Raw genomic sequence first — 26,615 nt, forward strand, 5'->3', positions numbered from 1 at the left:
GGTGCGAGTGTTGGAACGCGGCCAGCAGTGGCCGGAAACGGCACTGATGTCTAAAACCCGGAAGTCGGAAGTCCGTGGCATCTACCCCAGACAGTGGCTCCTCGCTTCACGACAACCCCTAACGCCGCGCTATGAACTATTCGCGCAAATATTTAATATGTTTACCAAAAGATGGCTTCTATTACGTTAGCGTCGGTTAGTGATAGACGACGTACAAATTCGGGTACAGTCGCTGTCATTAAAAACGGAACAACGTCGTAAAACCGAGGGTTCCTTGTATGTATACTAGCTGTAGATATGTCTAGTACAATTCTGTATGTGATACAGAATGTAAAATATTCACCCAGCCTCGCTTAAAACTTTAATTGAATCCACCGCACATTGTGTCACGATTCCCCAAGAGGGTAATTTAAAAACACATTGAAATGAATGGCAGCCTTTATTCAACCATGTTGATATTCAGTTTAAAATCCACCAGAGGGCAGTGTTGCATACTTAACGGAAACACATTTAGAGCCAAATACAAGGTTATTTAATATAGGTCTTGGAGATGGATACTCATTTCAAGTGAGTATAGTAATAATACACAGTCGCAGGCCAAAATTAGCTACCGTATACACTTTTTAAAATAACTTATTTAATTAAATCAGGAAGAAAGCCAGACAGGAAAGAAAAGGGATAAAAGGTGGGAATCAATCAGAACCTCCATTTTGAAACCCTAACACCTGCCCTATTTTGACTACCAGAACTTAAAAGAGCCCACCTTGGATTTGTTTTAATATAAAATGTTCTAGATAGGAATTTGGAGTTGTGTTTTCGAAACGCAATGTGAGGACATTTTGAGTAGGCCTAATAGAATGATTAAAAAAAATTAAAAGTGCATTTCTACTTTTGGCTTATTCTGTATAGTTAAAAAATATATAATCGGTTCCGATAATGGAGTGGATGGATATAATCAATCAATATGGAACCTTGCATAGAAAAGTTTAGTGATTTATTCAAATGTGGAATTCATAGTTGTCACTGAACGAACGCACCAATCCGCGCACAATACTGTAAATCACTTAACCTACTTTTCCAGGAGTCCTTAAATGCAGCACCGGTGCTCCCTGTAGAGCTCTTGAAGGAGGAGGCGTGAAGAACGCTTTGGAATAGTGCTGGCAAACTTTTGCAGTAAAGGAGCAGGTTCATTGCACTTTCAATGCAACTTTTCCAATTTATGGAGCTGAGCGATTTAAGATTGCGACTTTTGGCGTTTGTTATTGTCAAATTGTAAATCTAATTGCAATTGGATCAGTCCAGGGTCCGTGATGACTTTCACGGTTATTCTCCTTGCACTGCTTGGTATCTTTACGAACCGGGACAATTTGACGCATGGCTGTCAGCTGCCGTCCGAGTGGAGGCCACTGAGCGAGGGATGCCGCGCGGAGCTGGCCGAGATTATAGTGTACGCGCGAGTTCTGGCCATCTACCGGGAGCCCCTGGGCGGTGGGGTGGACAGCTTGTACAACTCGCTGCCCGTCGGATTCGGTTACGGGTACGAGGGTGCCGAGGAAGGCCTGCTGTACTCGGCGGAGGTGGAGCTGCTGTGCGATCAAGCCTGGGGGAGCATGCTGGAGGTCCCGGCGGGGTCCCGGCTCAATTTCACCGGCCTGGGCTACCTCTCCTGTCAGTCTCACACGGTGATGGAGAACTATTCCTATTTCTTCTTCCTCAGGTATTCTCCAACGTCATGCATTTGTGTTTGCATGGAGTGTTGTCAAAGGTTTTGAGTGCCGAAAAAAGTCTTCAAAGCAGCCCCTCATGAGTCACGATCTTAAGGAATTATTTTCTACTCAACCAAAGTATTTGTGACGTGAGACGTGATTATTAATAAGGAACTTGTAAATTCAATAATGATGTGCACTGCTTCCACTATCAACATGACATGGTTGATGATTTAATGTATCCCACCGGACATCCTTTCACAATATCTCCCCCAGGATGGATGAGAACTACAACATCCTGCCCCACGGAGTCAACTTCCAGGATGCCATCTTCCCCGACACGCCAGAGAACCGGCGCACCTTCTCCAGCCTCTTCCAGTTCTCCAACTGCACTCAGGGGTGCCAGCCGTTCCACTCTTTCAGCCCCGAGTGGGACACTGCGGAAGACAGCAGGGTAGGGCGTGAAATGTCTGCACTGAGCCGGGCTGTTTCAGCGATGTGGGGACCAATTGATCAGGAGAAACTAACGATTGGCTTTTGTTTCTAGAAGGAGAATAGTAAACGTCAAATTTGGCATAAATAGCTTGTTTGGAAACATCCATGCAGGTTTTATTTTTTATTTTTTTTGTCTCTCGCAAGGCTAAGTTAGTTCAACATTTTGTCACCTGTCATCTGGTTTCTGATTGGTTGTCTGCAGACTGTTCATGGTGCGTTAATGGTCAGTTCGGGAAAAACATGTCAAGACACGTTTAAAAAAAAAAAGAAAAAGAATTGTTTTACTAGCTGTGGGGTGAATGCCCCGCTCCCCCCCCCCCCCAACTCCGCTCCTGTACTTGCATATGTCATTTTGTGTGGTTTGTTGCTATAGCAACCTTTGCTTCTTTATTGATCAGTTGAAATTAGTACCACGCTTATTTTCTGTTGAAGAAAATATTTTGTGCCCCCGCAACTCTCCGACACAACTATAATAGCATTGTTTCTCTATAAAATTGATATAACAATATATCCTTAACCTTAAAGAAAACAAAAACGCCTCCTACTATGTGACAATGAGAGTGCCACTGCCACCTACTGTATAGGATGCGCAAGTGCAGTTTATTCTATCATGGCAAAAAATTAGATAAAAGAAACATGGAGAAACAAAAGCTTGTTCCCGGGGAATTTATGAAGGCCCTTTTCGGAGAACTCGAATTTTCATCCCCTCTTGGCATGCAGTTTCCAAAATGTAGAACACTTCTTCATCCCCCTGTTGACTCTTGAAGCTTTCGAGACATAATTGAGCCCCTTCAATTTGTTTGTGGGGGTGTTGTTGTTCCACCCCCGTGGGAAACAGACACCCCCTGAAGGTCACACAAGAGTTTTCCTCCACTTTCAAAACCCTTCATTAAGCTTTTGTTAGATGTAATCTTCCTCCTGAAAGATAAGCCACTGTTTTCCCAATCCCTTTAAGGCACGTCATTTCATATGCAGTAGAAAGCAATAATGGAAAAGTCAGAGCCAGTTTGCAACAATAGTCCTTAATCAGCACATTAACATTTAACTGTTTACGGACTTTGCGGGGAGTTCTCAAGCTAGAAAAATGTTTTATGACTGTGATAAATATTTTATGTGGACATTGAGAAGCTTGAAAGGTTGTCGATCCCCCAAAAAAGTAGATGAGGGATTTTACACTTTACACTTCAGGCCAGGATGAATAAGTAGGTGCATTTCCAGCTACTTTATTAAAAGTCATTGCTTCAGTGCACACTGGCGATCCGATCAATGTAGATTTAAAGACGAGTCTTTCAAAATGTTCCGTCTTTTTTTTACACGGATGCAGTTAGAGAAGACGTGTCACAGCTTCTTGAAATTGAATGTTGTACTTTTGCAATGCATGTGTGCCTTTTAACCGGTGTTTGTACAGATGATGCTTTAACAGCTGGCAGGTAATACACGGATGTTTTGACAGATGTGTGTGTGCGCATGTTTTGGGTATCCCGCAGAGAGCCTTCTTAGGACCCTATAAGAAAGACTGCACCGTGTAAGAAAATAGAACAATTACATTTTGCATAAAATGTTTCAGTTCAATTACCCATCAATCAGTATAGTTAGTCTAGCTGGGGGGCTTTTTTTGGGGGGGGGGGGCATTGCCAGCTTTGTGGCAACTCGGCATAGGGGCGCTGTTCGTTGTGCTTTTTAGTTTTTTAATTAATACAGAGGAGTAATAACATGCTCCCCCCCTCCCCCCACTCCAGCTGCTGTGCTCGTCCGTGCAGGCGGCGCTGTTCGACGAGGAGGAGCGAGGCCGCCAGCTGCGGGAGCGCCTGGCCGCCGCCGAGCGCAGGAACAAGCAGCTGAAGGGGCGCGTCCGCAAGGTGAAGCGCTCCCTGAGGAACGCCCGCAAAGCCGCCCGCAAGGCCGAGCAGGAGGCGCAGGACCTGCTGGTGAGGCTCAAGGCGGCCGAGCGCCAAACCGGCCATCACCTCAACACCATCACGCAGGAAGAACCTCCGCCGGGGAGATACGCCGGCCCGGCCCTGCGACAGAGAATGCAACTCTGACGGAGCAAGTAAATCTGCTTGTCGAAGTGGACTGTGAGAGACTGCTGGGCGGTCTTGATGGACAAAACAAACTCATAGAGCTTCTTTATGGTCTTAGGTGGGTTTTGAAAATGTCAAAATACCCTAAAATTGGCGGGCAATTACTAATTTTATGACCAAAATGTTCTACTTGGCAGCACATCCTGGGCAGATTAGATTGGCATGGCAACACGAATCTGATTGGACCAAAATAAAATACAATCATCCTTTGGAAGCGGTGCAGCAAAAAGAAACGCACATGATGGGACTCAATACAATTGCAAGGAAGAAAAATATAAGTTGTTGTCGGTAGACTGGATTGCTATAACACAAAGTTGGTCTCAAGCCAAGTTTGATGGGACAAAAATCACAAAAACAGACGTCCTGAAAAAGAATCAAAAGTAGTTGTACTCTCCTCTTTCCGATGGAGTTGCAGTGTCAAGGCCTTTCCTCGTGCATCTCGAGTCCAACCACAGACGGGTGAGCGGGTCAGCTTGGAATGCGGCTGACTTGAAGTTCTGCGTAAACAGTCACTTAGAATTTTACGGCACAATTTCACAGCCTGGGTGGGAAACGAGGTTTGTGTCACTGTCTGCGTTTCGCCATAAACAGCCTGGTGATTGTCTAAGAGTGGAAAGAGCAAAAATCAAGCTCCTAGTTGCAACATGCACTTCTGCAAATATTGTATTTGATGTCATATTATGGGCTTTGCTGGCATTTAAAGGTATTCAAAATGCTCTTATGTATGATTCCAATCAACCCTGCTCATAGAATGTTTGACCTTTTTTTATAACCAATGTCTCGCCGAATGAAATCTTTTGTCAGTTGGTCCAGCAATCTCATTGGCTGCAACATATCATGATGTTTTCATTCCGATTTTGACTAGTGAAAAATAAGCTAGATGGAATGTGAATTTTTTTCATACTATAAAATCGCATATGGACTAACACTGTGGTCGTGACTTTAGAATTTGTTACAAAAAGTGCTCTACATGCTACTATATAGTAAATACAGGCTACTAAAACAGTAGTTTTAGAAGAAAAAAAAAACAAGTACCACCTAAAAATGCTTAGCTCGAGCGCTAATTTGATTAGCCCTACATTATTAGGCGGCCCGCACGTGTGAAGGGAATTGTAGGTCAGAGGATACGCTCTAATGTGTGGAGTAACTGGGGAGAGGACTGGTGTGCATGTCTGCTTCATCAAGTGAATGGAATGTGTTTGTGAGGGGGCAAGAACAGCAGGCCATCACTGAAATATTCCTTCTAATTCAGCTTGGATGGAGAGCGAGTGAATCAAGTGTTATAACTGAAAGCTGGGGTGGAAATAATCATGCATTATGCAGTGAACTGAAACATTGACTGAAAATCCTGCTCCAGCCGAGGACATTTGTAATGCAGGGAAAATACGTCACCTCCGCATCGCAAACACCCTGGAGGGAAAGGGGATCGTCTTCCTTTTTTTTTCCCAAGCGTAACCTGCAGGCAAAAAAAATAAAAAAATAATCTGCAAGATTTGTAAATCATTCACGGACACATATCAAGCCATCAGAAGCACCGTAACAATTGAGGATTAGGTTTAGAAGATAGAGAAAACATATGGCGGGATGTCAAAATATTCCCACAGGTAAGTTTGCAGTGAAATTCACTTTTAAAGTCAGCCAATAAATGAATAGGCAGCAAATATGGTGCAAATTTCAGCCTACACGGCATTTTAAAATTTCAAAACTATCAGTTTACAATGAATCATAAAAGGAATTGAACCAGCAGATGGATACACATGAACTCCTACTGAACTTTTCAAAAACAGTTCTTTAAGTGTAAGCTAAATATCCAAACTGCAATTAGTCAAGAATTTATACTAAGCACCATCTGCAAACAGTGCGTTTGCAGGCTTCCAATCCACAATTCCAACTTGAGCCAATAAAGGTAACAATTGCCTTGAGAGTTTGCAGCATCTGTCTTTTGTCTGCTCAACATCTGTTTTACACCAAATACCTTATACGCTCTATTCAGCAATTGTGATGGTAAACTTGGCCTTATTGCCAATGCACGGAGCTGGTGGAAAAAAAAGAAGAAGCACAATTAGAACAGTATCAAACAGGTAGTAGGTGTGAAGATGCATACAAAAAAAAAACTATACAAAAACAAAAAAAACATGTTTTTAGTGATCATTGAGGATTTATTCCAGGAAAAAAAGAACAAAAGACATTCCAGCCTGTGTCGTCATGGTAACTCTGATATGTGCACATGATTGTCGAAGGCATCTGATATACAAGCCCCATGGACACACAAAATCAGAAGCATCAGAGCGGGAGGCGGTGCCCGTTACGAGAAGTCGTTGAGCGTGACGGGGAGGGGGGGGGGGCGCACCAGATGGGCGAGGGTCAACACGCAAGGCCGAGAGGGGAGACACTGGGTCACGATTACAAGCACAGCGCTAAGAGTTTCAGTCTTACAAACGATAGCCGAGGCTCGGATTCAGGCCTAAGTCGGGGTACGTTAAGTTACATATTTATTTTGGTTCTTGAAGAAAATGATCAAATTATTTTGAAAGGAACCCCGATTATAGTGGCAAATTTGAATGTCGTTTCTTAAAATAAATAATAAATAAATAATATAGCGCAAACTTGTCATGGCAGTCGGGGTTCCTTTTTAGCTAAACCAATGAGGCAATCCAACTTATTAAAACACACTTTTTAACACATTGTAAACATTTCTGGTGTCATTCAAGCATTCACAAGAAAGTTTTCCCATTTAAAGTACACTGAACTCGCCCCAAAAATGATGGCTTAGAAAAAATGGATGAGTCGTGATACAGTACTGTGGATGGAATAAAACCCAATTTGAATTGGAAAATTGGTTTCGATTGAAAGGATGCGATTGCACCGAATCGAACATTTGCAGTCAAAACTAAATGACACGTTCACAAAATAGATTCGTTTGTAGAACTGAAACTCCATTCTGTGACCCAAAAAAAGTTCAGGTGCGAGAATCGGTTCATTTTTTACACAACACATTTACTAACATGATACTGAAGTCAATGACAGCCACTTGAATTCCATAACAGTGTGTTTCAGAGTTGTCACAGCTTTGGATTTCTTCCTTGAAAAATGGCAAAAACGTAAGCCTGAGATCATTAAATGTTGTTCACTGACACTGAAATGGTATTTTATTCCCCCATGTCGGAACATTCCAAAGACAACACAATCAAGACCCGGAAGTGCACACACAATCGCTCATCCATTCCCTCAAGCCAGAACAGCAAAACATTTGTAAATATCTTGAAACCATTTCATTTATATTCACAATCTATGCACACAATCATCTTTAACATTTACAAAGTAAAGACACAGAAGCCCAGAGGTTTATGATCACGAAGCCTCTGCCCGCAGTTCAGCACATTCATCAATCACATTATTGAAATTGTCAACAATGGTTGAGAATGAATATAGATTGAAGAGCAAGCTCTTCCTTCCTGTACAAGATTCCCATGAATAAACCTTTCGTGAAAAAAAAAATATACTGCAACTGAATTTTTAAAAATGCATAGCAATCAATCTCAATATGTACAGCATACAGGGTCATCATCGTGATTTATCCGATTAAGCCCTTTATATCAACTTTTTATTTGTATTTTTATGACGCTTAGTTTCCTCTGAGTAAAACATGGAACTCGAAAAACGGTGCTCGTGTTAGGAGAAGAATAAACTCTGGAGATTCAACTTGTACTTTGACACACTCACATTTGAATAAATAAATAAAAAATGCAGACTTTGTCAAGACAGTTCACTAAGACAACATGCATCTAAAGACACGCAAAAATAACGGGGAAGGTACACAGGACAACGTCGGTTCAGTTTCGGGGTTCAGGGAATATACAGTTTGTCCCTCCATGCGGTGGCTTGAAATAACATGCGCATAAATACTTACAGCAATTAAAAGCTCACAAAGCATGTCACCGGCACCCAAAAACCAGAACACAACCGACAGGAGACAAAACATTACACCTTTTGCAGTGTGTTGTCCATTCAAAATGGATTGACGGTCATATTTAAACATTCGGCAGCAGATTGCAACTAACAATAACGACCATATCAAATTATACAAAATGTATCAAAGTATCCTAACTTTCTCGTCTAATTCTGCCGAGCCTCAAGTGTGAATTCACATCATATTCTTCGCTCTGGTCTTTGGCTACATATTCACGATAAAGGGATAGCATCCAATGACAATCTGATATGTGTGAGAGTGCGCCGACATTGTGCTGCTGCTGCGCTTGTGCCGCCATTATCGCCACTGACACAATCAACAACAACAAAAATGGAATGCAGTACTAAAAAAAATGTTTGAATGCAGAATTACACCTGTTTTAACCACAAGTCTAGCTTTTAGCACAACATGATTAAAAGGGAAATCAACCCCAAAATTATCTTTACAATAATATGTTCTATGCGCCCCCGTTAGTGTAAACACAGCATTCTGTGAAAGAACAAAGTAGCAAAAACAACCTCTTCCCCCCCCCCCCCCCACCTCAGGGAGCGGCCATTTTGCCACTTGCTGTCAACTCAAAACGACTTCACAGGTGCTCAGGCAACAACCAATCACGGCTCACCTGTTTTTTCTGAGTTGGTCACACCGCATTCAAAAGCTCAGCTGTGATTGGTCGTTACCTGAGCCCTGGGCAACTGTGATGTCCATTTTCAGTCAACAGCAAGTGTCAAAATGCCCCCCCCCCCCCCCCCCCCAAGATGGATACAAACAGGGGGGTTTTGCTGCTTAACTCATATTCCACAAATGTAATATTAATCAGAATGTCATTCTTAGAACATATTAAGACAACTTTTGGGTTAGCTTCTCCTTTAAACCTAATCTGCCTGGCACCAAAAACACCTTGTTTGTAACTTCAGTGGGCTGCCATTATTATTACAACAAAAAAAAAAGAAGAAAAAAAGAGCCAATGGGGCCAAACTATGCAAACAAGCTTTAGGAGTGAAAGTGAAACAAAAAAAGCGGTGGGTCGCCAGCACATGGTACAGCTGCCGTTTTCCCTGAGCACGACCGAACTGGGTGCAGCTTGACGGCGCACGACGACATCGTGGCTTTGATAGAGAGCGGCAACAAACAGCAGCAAGGCTTTTTCAAATTTGGACAATCCCAAGGCAAAACGAATATTGAGGAAATTGTGTGGGGAAAACAGGAGTGTCATTACAAACGTGCCCAATATGTACGTAAAACGGACAAAAGTATTGGGACACCTCTGAGTCACATCAATGGGAAGTGAAATAGAAGAAAATATGGAGTGGTGTGGACTTTGTTTATGAAAAGAGAGGGCCAGTCAACATTTTTCTTTATAATAATTTAAATAATAATTCATTCTGATTAATATTGAGTCTATGGGGAAAACGAATTAAGCAGCAAAATCCACCTGTATTTATTCATCTTAGGGGAGGCCATTTTGCCACTTGCAGTGACGTTGCAAAATGGCCACCACCTGAGGTGGCTAAAAAGGGCTCTTTTTTATGCTTCATTCATATTCCACACTTGCAATATTAATAAGAATAAGTGGATACACATAGAACAGATTGTCCCCATTTTTTTTTTACGTGACTTCCCCTCAAATTCAGTTAGTTCAAAATTTTTGCTCATTTTTATCAGTTTCTATTTTTTCATAAATGCTTGGCTTTTGTTTAGTTTTTATAAATTTTTTAGGGTTCAACACTTTTGTCCATTTAGTGTACATTTCTGAGTGTTCCATAGTGACCTTTTATGAATCCACTCAAGGGCAACATTAAAAAAATGATTAAAGCAACACAAGTATAATAACGAAGTACAATGTTTAATACAATCTCTTCTTCCTGTCTGATAAACATCAGTGGGTTGCGTTAAATCTGCGTTGGAGAACATATCTGGACTCTCACTGTGCAAAATAGATAAAGAACTAACTCATATTTTTCCCTCTCTCAACAGTCATATGGTACTTTAAAAGCACTTCTTGAATCACAAACACGGCACGGACAAGCCCACAAGAAAAAGATCTCAAAGGTGCCAAGTGTAGCGTTTCAAATGTGAATGAAATACTAGTCAAAGCAAATGAGCAGGGATGCCAGGATGAAGCACACAAAGCCAGCAGTGGATTATGGGAAACCAAGTGGACTCCATTTCGGGAGAAGCTTTTTTGACTCGAAAGCTGGTAATTAGCATGAGGTAGTGGCGACCGATCTCGATTGTGGTCTTTTGTTTAGAGAAATTCTCCTGCGAATTTGACAATGACGGCCTTTTGAAAAAGCACACATACCACCTTTAAATGAAGACAGAAAAACATTCCAGTTGCCAGTCAATCCCAAATTGAACAGAAATAAACAAACGTAAAGTCAATTACATTGTTGAAGGAGAGATGAGATTGAGGAGGGAAGTTGACATTGATTCATGTCATTCAGCGCTAGGCAGCTCACAAACCAGCTCTGCCAGAGTCAGTGATGTCATGTGCCTGGATCCCGGCAAGGGGGGGGGGGGGGGTGATTGGTGATTGGCTGTGGTGCTGTGTGATTACAAACAAAGGTCCTCTGCTCTTCTCGGAGCAGGGCAAGGAACAAGCTGAGGGGGACGAGGAGGAAGAGGACACGATGGTGGTGGTGGTGGTGGGGAGGGACACTTGCGTGAAAAAGTTAAGGGGCCATCCTCTTCCTCTCCTGCTCTCCTTCATCTCCTTGCATGCATCCGCCTCACAGCGCCGTGGCCTCCCAACTGGTCCCCCGCGACACCTGGCGTCACTTGGTCTCCGCGAGCACGGGGGCGGGCCCCGCCGAGGGGTGTGGTCGGCCCAGCTCGACCCCCGCCGCGGGAGAAGCGGCCGCGGAGGCCAGGCTGCAGGGAGTGGCTGGCGTGGGGACACCTGCAGGAGCCAAGTCAGACGAATGGGCACAATTTGTCACAATTGAATTTAGTAGTACAATCATGGATTAAAATGAGCGCCTGTGTTCTAAATGCACGTGGCATTTAATTAAATTCATAAATAACACTCAATATCTAAACGTAACATCAAGGCCAAGGATTAAAGCGGCACAGATGTGTTATGATGCCATTCATAAATTTGTATATTTTCTATTACAATATCATAAAACATTGTCTAAAGAGGGAAAAAAAAATAGCAACAAAAGGAAGGATTTTTTTTTTCAATTTCAAAGTAAATGACAATGACGTTGGTAAAAACAAATTTAGTTTCTATTTTATTTTTGTTTGCGTAAAAAAACAAACAAAAATCAGTTAAGGCTAAGTGACGACTTTGAGATACCTCTACTCATAATTAAGGTCAACATCTGGCACAACAAATAAAATATATTCTATGCAAAAAAAAAATATATATATATATATATTTTTTTTTTCTTTTCCCACTGACAAAAATATATATTTTGTATATACCCAAAACATTGAAACATAATTTTAAGTATTAAAAAAAAAAAAACGTGCAAAAAAAAAATACATTCTTTAGTTTATTAGTTTAATATTCAATTATTCTTGAGGTCTTCATGTTTCATGCAGATCAATGTTGAAAATGGTTGAAATGCGCCACTGGCGTTGGTTACGTGCTACTCACATTCCTTGCGTGGCGCTGCTACGTCGTCAAAAGCTGAAGTCTGGCTCGCGGCTGAGCCGGCGCTCTGGCTGGAAGCCGGCCTGTTCCGGTCCGCCTGGCTCGGACCCTGCGCCAGCTTCTGGCTCGGCCTGGCGGGGGGGTTGGAAGCGTCCACGCTGCTCCCCATGCTGCTGCCAAGCTGCAGCCGCCTCATGTGGCGAACCACCACCGTGGCATTGAATGCTTGCTGGAGAGGGCAGAGAAACAACATGTGATCCATCTTCACCAGCGCAAACAATCACTGATGGAGTCGCACTAAATAATCTGAAGTGACTGCGGGAAAGCAGTTTACCCTCCATTTGCTCTTGGCAAAGTTTTTCCTAATTTGCCGGCTGACAGACTCGTGGATGTTCTTGCACAGAGCTGTATCCCCGGCGATCCTGGCACACAAGCGCATAGTTTGTTGGCACTCATGACTGAATCAATATCTCCATTGATTTGATGTCTTTATGTCAGCCTGCCTTTGCTTGTATCACTCTGCGTGTGTGTGCGTGTGCTAAGCGTGTGTTGCTCACCAGGGATGTCGGAGAGCCTGTTCGCAGGTGAACCGCCTGGCTGGATCTTTTTCCATTAGGTTGCTAATGAAATCCTTGGCTGGAAAATATGATTACATTTGTAAGGTAATGTTACATGATGTTTTTTTTATTCACTTATCAGTATTGTATACATTGTTCACAATTCATTCTTTGCATGCCTATAAGTATATTGTGTATAAAGCAAGAAGAGATGCGGAGGAAGGCTCACCAGAGTCGGATATGTCGTCCCAGTACGGTGCGTCAAACTCGTAGTCGGCTTTGAGGATTTGTTCAAACAGCTTGGAGTCGTTCTCGTCATAAAAGGGAGGATACCCACACAACCTGCGGACAGGAAGCTTTGTCATTCACTCGTTCTTTCATTTAGAATTCATCAACGCGTAAATGAGATGACACTTTAATCTGACATCATTCAAATTGAGTACTTTCATTAGGTTAATATAGCGCCAGGGAAGGAAATATTCCGAACGTTGCTAAATTAATGATGGGACACCAGATTGTGCTGTTTTATTGCATACAGGGCTGGGAGGGCTACTTTTAAAATGTAATCCATTACAGTTACAAATTACCTGCTAAAAAAATTAAATAGTAACGTAATCCAAGTACCATAATATTAAAGTAATGTAACTGGATTACTTTTGGATTACTCCAATATTGAGTATGCTCATGAAGACAAAATAAATGAAAACAAATCACCACAATATATATTCTATACAATGTGCCCCTGCTATTTGCGGGTGATAGGGACCCGGGCAGCCTACAAATAGCAAAAAGACATCAACTGCAAAATGAACTTTTATCCCAGTCACAAATTTAGCCGTGTATATGTTGTGCATGATATTTAAATAGTGAATTGGTGGGAGGAAGATTTGTTTGGAAGGTGTAACTCACATTATGGTTGTAGGCTAGCGGGATAGCTAGCAAGAAGCTACAGCGCGTAGCATGCCGCTGGACTCTTAGCTCAAACTTTCGCTCCGAGTAAGTTCCAGTGTATACCGGTCGCCATTTCCTCCTCCCGTCCGTGAAACTTTTTTCAAACTGCCCGCGTGTGGAGGACACGACTAGTTAATTTATTAATACGCAATATGAGGCGGTGTGGCTCAGTGGTAGAGTGGTTATCTCCCGTCCGTGAGGTTGTGGGTTCATTCCTCACCCCCGGTGACCATGTCGAAGTGTCTTTAAGCAAGACACTGCACCTCGATTTTCTCCCAGTAGACCTGCATGGCAGCAGCCGACTGCTGGTGTGTGAACGGGTGCGTGAATGTGAGGCATTGCAAAGTGCTTTGGGCACCATATGGTGTAGATAAAAGCGCTTTTACCATTATTTATGCATTTTATGTTTAATACTAGGGTTGAACAATTCATCAAATTCCAATTGACATTGCAATGTAGTAGATTGCAATTTTCAAATGGCAATGGTTGCAATTTTGGGGGGAAAATTAAACCCTTCAGCGTCATTTTGTATTGTGAAAAGTTGAAACGAACATGTCATGGATTAAAAGCTCATTTATGACTTGCTGATTTATATATGAGTCACACTTTTTTAGTAGAATTTTGTGAAATTGTCTCTTTTACCGCCAAAAACGTTTAATGACGTTTACTAAAATCCAAATGAATGCCGCCAAAAACGTCAATTGACGTTTATTACGTTTTTTTTCCCTCCATGGGCAGTGGAAGTTGTTGCGCAGAGCTGACGACTTGTAAAATCACAAACACTCACTAACTATGGCCAGCAAATGGCAGTATTGTATCTCTTTTCAATGTTCTGCCGGTGTATGCAATTGCAGTGAAACATAACTGATATGATGTAATAGAACGTTTTCAAGGATGACGTGACTGATCAAAGCCTTTGTCACATTCAATCTAATTCACAGAGCGTCACTAAACCAAAAATATTAGTGTCAAGGTCACTGTTATGCAGAAAATGTATCTTTTCACAAAAAGCTTTTTTTCTCCTTATCTTTTCCATTTTCACTCAATGTCACTCCAATTACCTATTTTCAAACGGTGATTACTAAAGAACGAAATAAGGTAGAAACATACTTTTTCTTTCTTTCTGAAAGAATGGAACGTGATCTTTCATTCAGCATATTTGTGTGTGTAGTCCAAGTACACAATATTCAGTTTGCCTTGGAAGATGAGCTAAAATGCTCGAAATCAACTGGCACTGTTTTTTGGATAACGTTTGGCAGTAAAAGAGTTAAAAGACTGCAAGTCAAAGTGTTTAGTATCTTAACAACTCAAGTCTTTCATATTAATCCAATTGCCTTTTTGTTTGTTTGTGTAAACCTAAACAAAACAGTTATTTTTAATAAATCTGATATTGTTTATCATAATACAGATGAATTTTTTGTTTGCATTTGTTAAAAAAAACGCATATTAAAATGCAATCAACATAGTGAGGAGGGGGGGGGGCAGGGACACAATTAGATTATGTGCAAAACTGTTCAGGCCTATTTAATACAGACCATTCATTTAATTGCAAAATAAACTTTGTCTCATCATTTTTACAGTGCTCCGTTTGGAGTGATTTCACAGCACTTGCACCCTTGCCATCAAGCTGACATGAGATTTGGAGTGTTGAAGACAAATTGCCTCAATCTCCCATTGTAATTAATGCCGATCCAACAAAACATCATCTGCACCTCATTACTTAAGTTCTGGATGCACTGAGATTTTCCTAAAGACTCATTAAAATGCCGTTCTCCATCGATACACACTCACACACACACACGCAAGAAAATAATATGAAGGAGACAGGAGGCAAGGTGCTGCCTGCTGCGATGAAAAAAGACTTTCCATGATTTGTGTGATTTGTGCTTTCTCTTAAGGTGATAAACTCCGAATGGTCATGTCAAGCTGACTGAAAGCTTTCAAAATGTGCACACCAGGAAGTAGAAAAGAAGGAAAGATGTTTCGTTGTCTCATTTCTTTTCTTTATCACGTAATGTTTGGCTGTTGCCCACCAACGATCCAAGACAATGCGGCCACAAAATCCCGGGTGATTATCATGGCTGATTACCTGATGTGATCTTTCCACCTGAGCAGCAGCTAAAAGCTAACAAGGTCTAAATCGCCAGACTAATTGTGCAAATTGCCAGCGGGGAGCCGCTCTTTCTCTTTGAGCACCGACACACGCACTTCACAAATCTGTGTGTGTGTCCTTTGAGGCCATCTCTCGTCCCATTAACCTGCTGCTGACCTCGACCTTCTGACCTCCGAACCCTAGTCGAGCGGCGAACACACGGATTGGACAACAGTGGGGTCTCGATGTAGACATAACACACATCTCTGAAGGATTACAGACAGTGAAATCTGTAATTGGGGCCGAAAGCAAACAAATGCCACAAAAGGTGAAAGGAACCACAGGACACTTAAGTTCACATTTTTTTTCAGTAACATACGCAAACACCTGCATGAGTGAGTGTGTGTGTGTGTGTGTGTGTGTGTGTGTGTGTGTGTGTGTGTGTGTGTGTAAGAGGAAATCAGAGGTGAGTTGGCGCGGGAAGGGCCAAGCACAATACAAAACAAGCAGAACAATATGTCTGGCTCCATTTCCATATAAGGGCATCGCACAGAACCGCATCTGGTTCTGATGACGGCGCCTAGCAACATTACCATCATCATCATCATCATCATCAGTGCACCCAGCACACACATCAGCTAATAAATGTGATTGGACAGAGTGGCATTCAATGACATTTTCATGCTACTTATCGATAAACACAAAGTTGAGTTTCAGCACATAATTTAAGTGGATTAAAAAAAGTCAAAAAAGTGAGATATTAATTGTTTCTAATTTAAAGCTACTGAACGTAGAATATTCCATTTTGAATCGCTACTGCCACCTGCTGATGAAAAATGAAACTGCACATTCCGTTCTTCACATACACACCACGCACATTACGTCACATCCACAGACAGGGCGCGATAAATTCTAACCCGACTCCAGTCTGAAAACTATTGGCCAGAGGCTTGCAGGAGTGCCCATTGTGAACAGCTAAGGTGTTAATCTACTAATTAGAAGGCATTTCAGTCACAAATGGTCAAATAAAAAGCTTATTGTTTGGGGAAAAAAAAGTTTCATATTGCAGCTTTAAGGCTACCATTTTGTTGTATTAAAGGCAACCGTTTAGTTAATTGTACCTTCTGCCATCTAGTGGAGCAGTTCATTGTTCAGCCTGTACATCAATGACATAAAAAGTTGAACAAAGACACATTATTTGCAGTTGATAACAAAGTTTTCACACCAGTGAAGTGAAATTGGACATTTTCCGCAGCACAGTTGTTGAAAATAAATGGTCCGTTATGCTAATTATGGGCACAGAGAACACCTGTTTGACTCAACACGAAGCTTACTCTCAACCACGGTCCGTATAGAACGAAGAGTAAAGATGTTGTACAAATAACTACTTTCCATAACGTTTGTAGGATTGGTTGTAGAAATGTATGACTTACAGAATATATGCGATCACTCCAATGGACCAGCAGTCCACTGCCTTGCTGTAGGGCTTCTGGGCAAGAACTTCTGGCGCTAAAACAGACAGACAAGAGTAAGCTTTTGGCACCTAAAGCTTCTTAATTACGATAAGTCCCTTTTACAGGAGCTTTGTGCTTGTTTATGTACCATTAAAGCCAGTGCTTGAGGGTGATGTTAAAGTAGGAGTGGGAGTTTTTTTTTTTTATGTGAAACTTTAGCTGTTTTTAAAAGGCTCTGTAATGGTGGGAAAGGTATGGTATCTGTTCGATAAAACCTGACGAGAAAAATCATTGTCCCCAAGTGTTGCGAACACAGAGAGACCTGCTATTTTGAATGAGAAACACATCTCTTGAACAAGCCCTGGATGAGGAAACACAATTTAGAATAACTTTGACCTCACACATACAAGGCTACGTAGACATTTATTTGACATCCAAATAGTGGACATAAAAAAAGGTTACAAGTCAAAATAAGGGTGGAAAAAGTTTTGAAATGATTTAGCTTGGGCTCTTTTTCTTAATCACAGGGGTGGGGGAACTTTATAATATCCACTACATAAAAAAATAAACATGGGTCAAAATATACCGCTTGTACACATGTACTGAATCAGAGAGTACTTGTTTATAGTAAGACCATGAGTCATTGTGATGTTGTGAAGGTCTGCTGCTTTTGCTCGATTCCAACATGTGAGGTCATTATGTCTGGTTCTCTGTATTTTAGAATAAGATTAGCACAGGGATTATTAGATGTATGTACTCTATACAAATGCGCTATATTTAAATCCTCTTCCATGCTATAATAATACCGGACTATGTTAAACAATGGTACTTGTATAGATCCTTGTGGTGTGAAGTGAAGCGCACTATTCTCAATGCTTATTAAGGGCACTCTAAATTGAGCATTAAGGACCTCATTTGCACAGTAATGAGATGAGATTATGTTACCGGAGGAAACAGGATCTCCAAAACATTAGCTTGGCAATGACGCAAATATTTTGCACTTTGCTCTTTATCATTAAGATCTGGCCTGGTGGGTTTTTGGTTTATTGACTGTTGCATTATTAGATGCATGCGACCAAGTTTTGTGTGTGTGTGTAAGTTTAATAAATTAAATAGAGGGTAAGTAGGCTTTGTGTATGTGCAAATTAAATAACATGTTGTGAAATTTAAATGAAAAAAAGAGACTTGAAATTGCATGTCAACAAGTTGCAATTGTTTGTGTGGACAAGTGTGTTGAACATCTGTCTTACGAGCGAGCACGCACGCACGCACGCACGCACGCACGCACGCACACACACTTAATAAAACATCGATGACCCAACCTGCATAAAGCTGCCTGGTGTCAGACGGACACAACATGCGCTCATTGAATTGTTCATGTCTGCTGGGGAAACGTCACCATCCCAAGAAAATTTTACATTGACACTTGAGCATCCACAATACATGCACTGCCAAAACTTATGGACACTGTAACCTACCGACATATCCTGGTGTGCCGCAGGCAGTAGACATGACATTGCCGCTGCCCTCCATCTTGGAAAGACCAAAGTCGCTGATCATGATCTTCGAACCATCATGGGGATTAAAATACAGCAGGTTCTCCGGCTACAGGACAAAGACAGGCCAAGAAGATATTGATTGACCAAGTGTATTTTTTTAAGTTAAAAACAAAATCACAGCTTAAGTAATAGGAATTAAAGACACATCTGGTCAGATTGAGCTTCGTGTGACTACTAAGTCGGCAGCACGCACCACACTGACCCCGCAGTGCACTATTGCATTGTGAAAAGCCACTGCCGTTATTGCAGCACTAAATCTAAAAACAAAATGCATTTAAGAGGTGAGAGCAAGCGATAGAGCGTGTTTTATGCGCGGGCTGCCTACCTTGAGGTCTCGGTGCACGATTCCCAGATTGTGCAGATAGTTCATAGCATCCAGGACTTGTCGGATGAGCGTGCTCGCATCTTTCTCGGTGTAGAAGCCTTTTTCCACGATTCTGTCAAACAGCTCACCGCCGGACACCCTGCACAATTTAAGTGTGTATTAATGACTATCAGCATACATGCACAGTGTACACACTGGAAAAGCATCTGATAATAATACACAAGATCAGGTAAAATTTTGTGCACGTGGACCAAATGTGGTGCATTTTATTTCCTTACCATTGCTAAGATGCCACAAACCCGTCAAGAAATCACCAAATAGGGCAATTTTATTTGTAACATCCAAACGACATGAAATGTCCAATTTCACTTAATTAGTCCAAAATCATTATTTATTTACTACAAATTATGTATCTTTGATCATCTATGTATGCCAACAACGTGTAATTGCAAGCAGAGCAATTAAATGTTCTTTCACTTAATGGCAGAAGGCACAATTAACCTGTGTATCCGACTGTTGCCATTCATACAAGAGAATAAGTTCACACTAAATCGGTATCAACAGGCAAGCAGCTCCCCCTGCTGGACAATTCAATCTCATAAAGTGAAAATCTCATTACAGTTTTGTAGATTATTTATTATTATATTATTATTATTATGTGTGGGGGTGGGGCGGGGGGGGGGGGGGGGTCCACTGCAACTACTAAATAATTCTGACACACTAGACAGCAAATATTACAAAGTTGGCACAGTGTTAAAGTATCTATTGTACAATGAAATGAGCAATTTCAAGAGAAGTCTAAAGTTTCATCACATAGACAAGGAAGGGAAAAACAGTCTTCCTCCATTGTCTTTTTTTCTAGTTGTGTTCCAACAAAGAAGAGAAATTGCTTTTACTGTTGGATTTTTCTCATCAGAAATTTCTTTTTTATGTTTTTGTGTGCACACAATGGGGACTGTGGTCAGAGGCTGCTTGTGATTCCGCTCACTTTTAAAGAATATTTCTCATTTTTAGGCAGAAGCAGAATGGGAAGTCATTTCAAAAGGAATTGCAGTGTTGCAAACAGTGACCCAAGCAGAGCACATCACATTCAATGTTAACAAAATATTGTACTAGCTCCTCAACAAACCTGGGGAGGACTTGTTTGTTCTTCTACTATAAGTGCACTAATTGTATTAAAGACCTAATTTGTGAAAGATAAAGACGTTTAGAGGGTAAGCCCGTTACAGAGAAAGTGAATGCCCAATACTGTAATATATATAATCATTCAACAAATCCCTCATCTATAGTGGCATTTTGTTTTTAACAAATTTTTCAACCTTCTGCTAAGCTACCGATTGAATGCTGTCAACGTGTCACTTTTCCAAAGAAGTATTCGTAACTCCCACCTGCTTGAATGCATCCATTGTCTGACTGATTAAGAACAATAAAGTGTCAAAATGTTAGAGAATGCTGTCACAAAATGCCCCAAAATGCAGAAAACAGCAAACTACAACATTGGCACATCACAGCTGATGCTAACCCAGATATCCTGCAAATATGACGCCTGGGGGCTATGAGCAGTAAATGTTTACATTGGGGCAGCGAGGTCATGCGGTGACATCACTGCCAGAGATGTGTGTGAATGTTGTCAAACAAGTAATGTAAATACTATTAGACATAATTGACTGTGTTGATGATAAAGTAGTTAGCTTGTTCAGCTTCTGTGTCGCAACAACTTACTCTACTACTTTGTAAACAATTTGTCCTTTACAAAAATGTAATTTGTCACACAAAAAAACATCAGTAGTTTCCCTGCACTCGATGCCATCGATTTTCATAGCAGCAAGGACTGATTGCCTTCCCTGCGGTGTCGGTGCTTACATAAGCTGACGGAAACAAAGCAAACGCTGTCATACTGCATTGATCTGCCACGCTACGACTCACTGTAAAAACAAAACGACTCCTTCTTCCCGACTCAATTTCAAACAAATGAGGTGAGACTAGCGCTGTTATGCAAGCTTCAACTTTAGCCACACTAATTTAAACGAGTACACTAGGAGCAGCTTAGTTTCCTTTTATTTTGGCGTGTAATACGGCAGAAAAATACCCTCGCAAAATAAAATGTATCGATGTGAACACAAAAATGTATCTTGTTTAAATAATACACACCAATGGAAAACAAAAATTTTGATTAAAATAATTGTAATTCACAACCAAGTGAGTCTAACTAAAACTTGCTATTGTGTTTAATGTGCTTTCAAAGGGCTTGTATTCCTTCAGTGTACAGTATGTTGGCTTGAATAAGACCGTTTTCTGTCAGTCTGAAACTATGACACAAATGCTTTATGCTGGTTGTTTTGGTGTTATAGCAGAGTGCAGCCTGCGGCACGAAAAGCCTCAACAAATGGGATTTGGACTAACTCAATTTTTCTTTTTTTCCCCCCTTTCTGCTCGAGCAAAGACGTGCACTGAAAGCTGCAAGCGTCTCAAACGGGAAATATGTGTTAATATTAAGGGTTCCATTTGCAAGTTAGTAAGTACGTGCTTAACTTCACAATTTATTTTAGCGGTTACATTTCAGATGCTACCTTTGACCTTGTAAACATGGTCAGTGGTGTGCACTGACCTGGCAAATGGCCTTGCTGGAGGGAGGAAGGGTGGAAAAAAAAGAAGAAGCAAACTGAATTCCATGTAAGCAGGTGGAGGGGCAAAAGGTGATGGTGATGGAAATGAGGTGTGAAGGGATGGCGAAAGAGAGGAAGGACAAAAGGAGGCGGAGGCAGACGGAGAGATAAAGGAGAGAAATGAGAAATGCTGATAGAGGTGCATGTGGACAAAGAAGCGGTTGGGTCTTCCCCAAAGGAACGTCTCGGCTCATCTGAAACCATTTCACTCTCTTTTGCTTTCAAAAGGCCAAGTGACAACAGAAACTGTGGACAATGGAAAGCTCAAAACTGTTCCAGAGGATGTAATCTAAACTTTTTCGCCAACAAGATGTCAAACCTAATGGGGTTAAAAGTCTATTGGGAGGATTGCTGGGAGAGGCAGGCAGCAAACACAAGTGTTTTGTTAATTGGCTTATTGAGGACAACAGGAAACTCAGTGTAGTCTGGCCAACAGAGGGATTTAAATTAAGAGCATTCTGTTTTACCTATGCCAGATACAGTATTTACTGCAAACAATGTCGGGAGGGGGTAAAAAATAATGCAAAATGAATCAATGCCATAAGAAATTAACTAACATTAATATTTGAATATGGGCAATGAATTGTTAAACAAAGCCACTGCTGGGCGTAATTCGTCAAATCACAAGGTCGTAATAAATAATCTACAAAATGATTGTGAATTTACCCATAACACAATAATAAAGCCTTTTATATTAACGATTTTCATCTTTTACGCAATTTCCATTTCAAAGCAAATATCTTGCCTCCTGTATTTTGATAATCGCAATCAAGAAGCCCCAAACATGAGCACTAATCTATTGACATGGAGCTACAAATAGCGCCACGATTGTGTAATCCTCCACCATCACTTCCACTGAACTTGACTGAATGTTGCCAGACCAGCGTTTCCTCTTATATAAGCCCCGAGAGGAGGCCAGTAGGCCGCCTATGGGTGAACCATGTACAAGCCCATTTTGGTATGTGAAATGCAGCCATTTAGGACTTGTTCTTTAGCGATTCATCAGTTATAATTGTAAATATTTCACCAGTTCGACTCACAGTTGCATAATGAGATAGAGGTGATCCGGACTCTCGTAGATGTCCTCCAGTGCCACAATATTTTCATGCTTAATCCTGTAAAGACAAACCAAGAGTTAAATATGTTATTGCAGAGCTGGGCCGCATCTTTAATCAAATTCAGTCACGCACTAATGCAACTAAATGAGGCAATAAGGTTTGCCATTACGATTCTGCTGCATTAATGGACTTAAGACTAAATAATGTAAAACTATTTGGACAGAGTGGCTTCCTTGACATCTCTTTTTTCACCCTCAATTTACCTCTCTAGCTCAAGTCTGTCACTTATTTCCTGATTTCTCTATAGTTAGGGCAGAAGTCTCTGTCTATGCAAGTGTGTGCATGCATTATCCTAATACCTTGAACGCAACTGATTTAGTGTGAGGAGGTTGCTTTGGGAGCAGCCGTAAATCCCCGCAGGTCTATCCTTTCCACTCAAAGGCATTCCCAGTAGGTGCCCAGGTGAGGATATAAGCGTCATTATGAGTGCATGAGCGCTGCGTTGGCAAGACGGCGATAAAACAGAGTGCCGTGATGTGACTCATTGGTAGTAGACGCGTGCACACAAAAGTGTACAGGTTGGACTGTGATAATGTGAGTGTGTGTATTTAAGGACTGGTGAGGGATAATGGCAGAGTAACTTGCAAAAGAGCCCTTCGCAGATGCTACAGCTTCACACCATCAAGCCGTTTTCATTCATGCAATTCTGTTTTGGAACTGTGAATCAGGAACGAGTCGTTTGTTCCTGTATGAGTTGATTTGTAATCTTTTTTTTTTATTTTTTTTTACAGAGGGTGCTCTATTATGTGTCGCTGCAGCCCTGTACAATCTAATGAGATACAATATATTACCTTTGATGCATTCAAAAATGAGCAGTAGCCAGCAAAATAATGCATTTGAACCATACGTGCAGTAATTCGCAACCAGTGTGCTCCAAGAAATTAGCCAATTTCACTTCATTGCTCATTATTTTGTCACAAATAATGTATGTAGGGTGGGTGAGTGGTTGGCACATCAGCTTCACGGTTCTAAGGTCTGGGTTCGAATCTCTCTCTTTTGGGTTCCATGAAGATTAGGAAGCACTGCATTAGCGAATTGACATTTACATTGGCAATGGAGCCAATTAAATGAAAGACAACGTTGATGTTCACATCATTTGAAAACGTATCAGCAAATATACGACAAGCATCAGTTGTCCCAGTATTTGTCCCAGAGGCGTTGTAACAGAAACAAAGAAAACATTTCCACATAAAAGACTGATGTCATTTCATAACGTTCAATAAGAAGGATGAAATATGAATTCATAAGCTTTCACAAAGCAGTGTCAATCCATTCTAGTTGATTTTAGTGGTGAACATTTTGACTATTGGAAGATACAGTGTGCGCGAGATGGGATTTGGTTCGTGACCTGGGGGTGGCTCATTGAGGGGCTCGTGATGCATGGCGAAGAAAGAGAGAGAAATGCATAGTTGCCCCAGTAACCATGAATTAGATAGCTCACACCAGTGTGTGTGTGTGTGTGTGTGTGTGTGTGTGTGTGTGTGTGCGTGTGTTTGTGTGTGTGAGTGAGTGAGTGGCACTGCTCTCACTTCCTCAACACGGCGATCTCGTTCTCAATGCTGCTCTCTTTCCCCTTCAGAGCCTTTTTCGGGATGCACTTCACCGCAAACATCCGACCAGTCAGCTTCTCCTGGGCCAGGACCACCTCGGAAAAGGCTCCTCTGAAAAGACACAGGCAGAGATCGAAATTCAGGATTTTCTCAACTGTGTCTAGTTGGATACAAGACAATAACAAAAAAAAGAGCTATTTCCTTTGTAAAGGCACAGCGATGATAAGGTTTATTATTTGCGCAAGTGTATCTCATTTTGTGGCTGAGGAGAACTGTATGCAATTGGAATTGGTTTACAGAAAGTGTCGCCGTGGTTACCCCATTGTGATTGAGCACAGCTCTCAAAACTTCTTTAACTGGGCCGGAGGAACAAAGTGAGTGGAACCGCTTCTAAAGGAGAAAATTAGCATTTTAATTACTGATTCACTGGAGGCATTCTTCCACTGATGCAAAGTTAAAATATCCATGACACAAATATTAAAGGCAAATTAACTGAAATTCAAATTCAGACATTTTGGCATGCGTGTTCGGGGAAGTGTGTGCTGTATCAGAAAACCAAGCAGTGTGATGAATGAAGATGAGCCCATCGTGAGATCATCTACCAGGATCAACACAGCGGCCTTTAGCGTCAACAATTTGCCAAGATGCTAAACATCTTCCCATCCTTAACTCTTCAATATTCAACAGTTCTCTTCATCAACACGTTTGTCTTTCAGCATCACTTTCTGTCTACAGCTACAGCAGACTAAATGGTTGTTTGAATTGTGTGAATTCAAACCAAAAGAAAATTAAAAATCCATAGTTGCACAGTGTCCATTGGATTGAAGTCATACTTAATAATTTTTCCACATGCTAATTGTTAGTCTGTTGACATACAGCCGCTAACCTGCGCTCACAACAGCCAACTTTCATTCACTGACTCCCACGTCACTCACCAGGCCAGGTCGCCACTTTTAAAAGGCACACATACTGTACTTATATAGGTTGGAAAGTGAGGATGGCAAATTCAAGTTTGCAAACAAAAAAAAATCTTACACACTCCCTTGCACATTTGCTTGTTTAATAATTCAAAGTCTGTTATTATCTGATTCCTCGATTAATCAATAGGATATTAATAATAACAAGCTGATTTTAACTAAATCTCTAACAAATAAAAATATCCTATAGAAAATGGAACATGTCTATTGATCAGAGACAAAGACACTGTTACTAGTGTTGTTCCGATACCAATACTGCATTAAAACAGTGGTATCGGCATCGGCAAGTACTAACAAGTACAATGTCGATACCATTATTTCCTACGCTAATATAGGACTTCGGATGCAGCATCTTGTGTCTTGCTTGTGCACGACATTCACTAATGTGTGACGGGTTCATTGCATGCCAAGCCTAGATATCCTATTTGCCCTTGAATGCTATGAACCAATGACTGGGCAGCTTTTTCATGTTGGAAAAAAAGAATAACTAGGTATCGGTATGGTATTGGCCGATACTGGGAAACTGGGTATCGGGGCCAAAAAACAGTATCGGTACATTACTAATTCTCACGGGGGGGTTTTCTAAATAAATGTGTGTGCCAAAACAAGAAAAACCCAGCCCAAAACTCACAAAGAAACACCTATGACTTGGACTAAATGGTTTAACAAACTCATACTTGTGACATTTCATTCATTCATCGAGTCATTTGGGAGTGAAAATACTGGTATGTGTTGTTTGCTCGTCGCTCAGTGTATGTGCCTAAAAAAGCCCAGAATCTGAAAAGCCTCCTCTTTTCTACATGTTGCATCTCTTTTCTATTTAAAAAAAAATAAAATAATAATAATAAAAATAAAAAATAAGTACATACACACATACAGAGAGAAGGAAAACAGAAGGTTTCCTGCCCAGCTTGCCTCTCGATGTTTTTGTCACGCTACCTTGTTCTCATGTCACCTTCACCTCCTCCTCTCGCTCCTTCCCTTGCCTCTTTGCGTCTCACCTCACGCTCGCCACGTTTGCTACTGTGACAAGTGATCATGCTGCCGGTTGCCCCTGATAATGGGCCTTGGACTGGGACTGTCCGTCAACCGCGCACACACATGGGAAAGCAACACCTGCCCGCACCGATAATAGTTGTTGTTGTGGTTGTTGGTGACGTCAAATCCAGACAAAACAAGTGCGTGGGATGTAGTGTTTGTGCTGTAGCTGCACATGGGTGTACTTGAGGCTTTTCATATATTCAAGACACTGGCCCACGTATAAATGAGCATCTATTATAAAGACACAAAGGGACGTATGCAGTACGTGCATACAAAGATAATTACACAGTGTGTTTAAAGCGACAGCCTTAATGCCAACATACATGGATAACTCCATAGGCTATCAATTAGCATGTAGTAAATTCTGTAGAGTAATTTTTACTCTAAACAGAGTTATAATTGTGGTACAGAGTAAAATGTACACTTGGAAGAGAGTAAAGAAGGAAGAGTAAATTTTATTCAAAGTATT

General features: G+C 41.2%; 2 protein-coding genes across 4 annotated transcripts in view; one reads left to right on the forward strand and one right to left on the reverse strand.

Moving 5' to 3' along the window:
* The first annotated feature begins 22 nt into the window (after window positions 1-22).
* On the forward strand, window positions 23-5,211 carry ccdc3a (coiled-coil domain containing 3a). Of its 2 annotated transcripts, none has more exons than XM_086058384.1 (3): window positions 23-1,717; window positions 1,983-2,160; window positions 3,962-5,211. In XM_086058384.1, exons 1-3 carry the CDS (start codon window positions 1,311-1,313, stop codon window positions 4,244-4,246), a joined length of 870 nt encoding a protein of 289 aa, XP_085914510.1. In that variant the 5' UTR covers window positions 23-1,310; the 3' UTR covers window positions 4,247-5,211. The 2 variants fall into 2 exon arrangements, with proteins under 2 accessions (XP_085914510.1, XP_085914509.1); XM_086058383.1 differs by having other exon boundaries at window positions 31-1,717; window positions 3,941-5,211.
* Window positions 5,212-10,082: 4,871 nt separating this feature from the next.
* Window positions 10,083-26,615, reverse strand: part of camk1da (calcium/calmodulin-dependent protein kinase 1Da) — a 29,278-nt gene continuing 12,745 nt past the window's right edge. For both annotated transcript variants that reach the window (XM_086058382.1, XM_086058381.1), the window contains exons 2-11: window positions 24,108-24,239; window positions 22,501-22,575; window positions 18,795-18,933; window positions 18,389-18,515; window positions 16,890-16,965; window positions 12,643-12,755; window positions 12,414-12,492; window positions 12,191-12,278; window positions 11,860-12,085; window positions 10,083-11,157 (exon numbers count right to left, since the gene is read on the reverse strand). In XM_086058382.1, coding sequence (XP_085914508.1) covers window positions 11,033-11,157; window positions 11,860-12,085; window positions 12,191-12,278; window positions 12,414-12,492; window positions 12,643-12,755; window positions 16,890-16,965; window positions 18,389-18,515; window positions 18,795-18,933; window positions 22,501-22,575; window positions 24,108-24,239 — 1,180 coding nt within the window. In that variant the 3' untranslated portion in view covers window positions 10,083-11,032. The remainder of the gene's footprint in view (window positions 11,158-11,859; window positions 12,086-12,190; window positions 12,279-12,413; window positions 12,493-12,642; window positions 12,756-16,889; window positions 16,966-18,388; window positions 18,516-18,794; window positions 18,934-22,500; window positions 22,576-24,107; window positions 24,240-26,615) is intronic.

The sequence above is a fragment of the Leptonotus elevatus genome, chromosome 17 (genome assembly GCF_054856555.1).
Source record: "Leptonotus elevatus isolate MCC_2025b chromosome 17, RoL_Lele_1.0, whole genome shotgun sequence".
NCBI classification, from domain to species: Eukaryota; Metazoa; Chordata; class Actinopteri; order Syngnathiformes; family Syngnathidae; genus Leptonotus; species Leptonotus elevatus.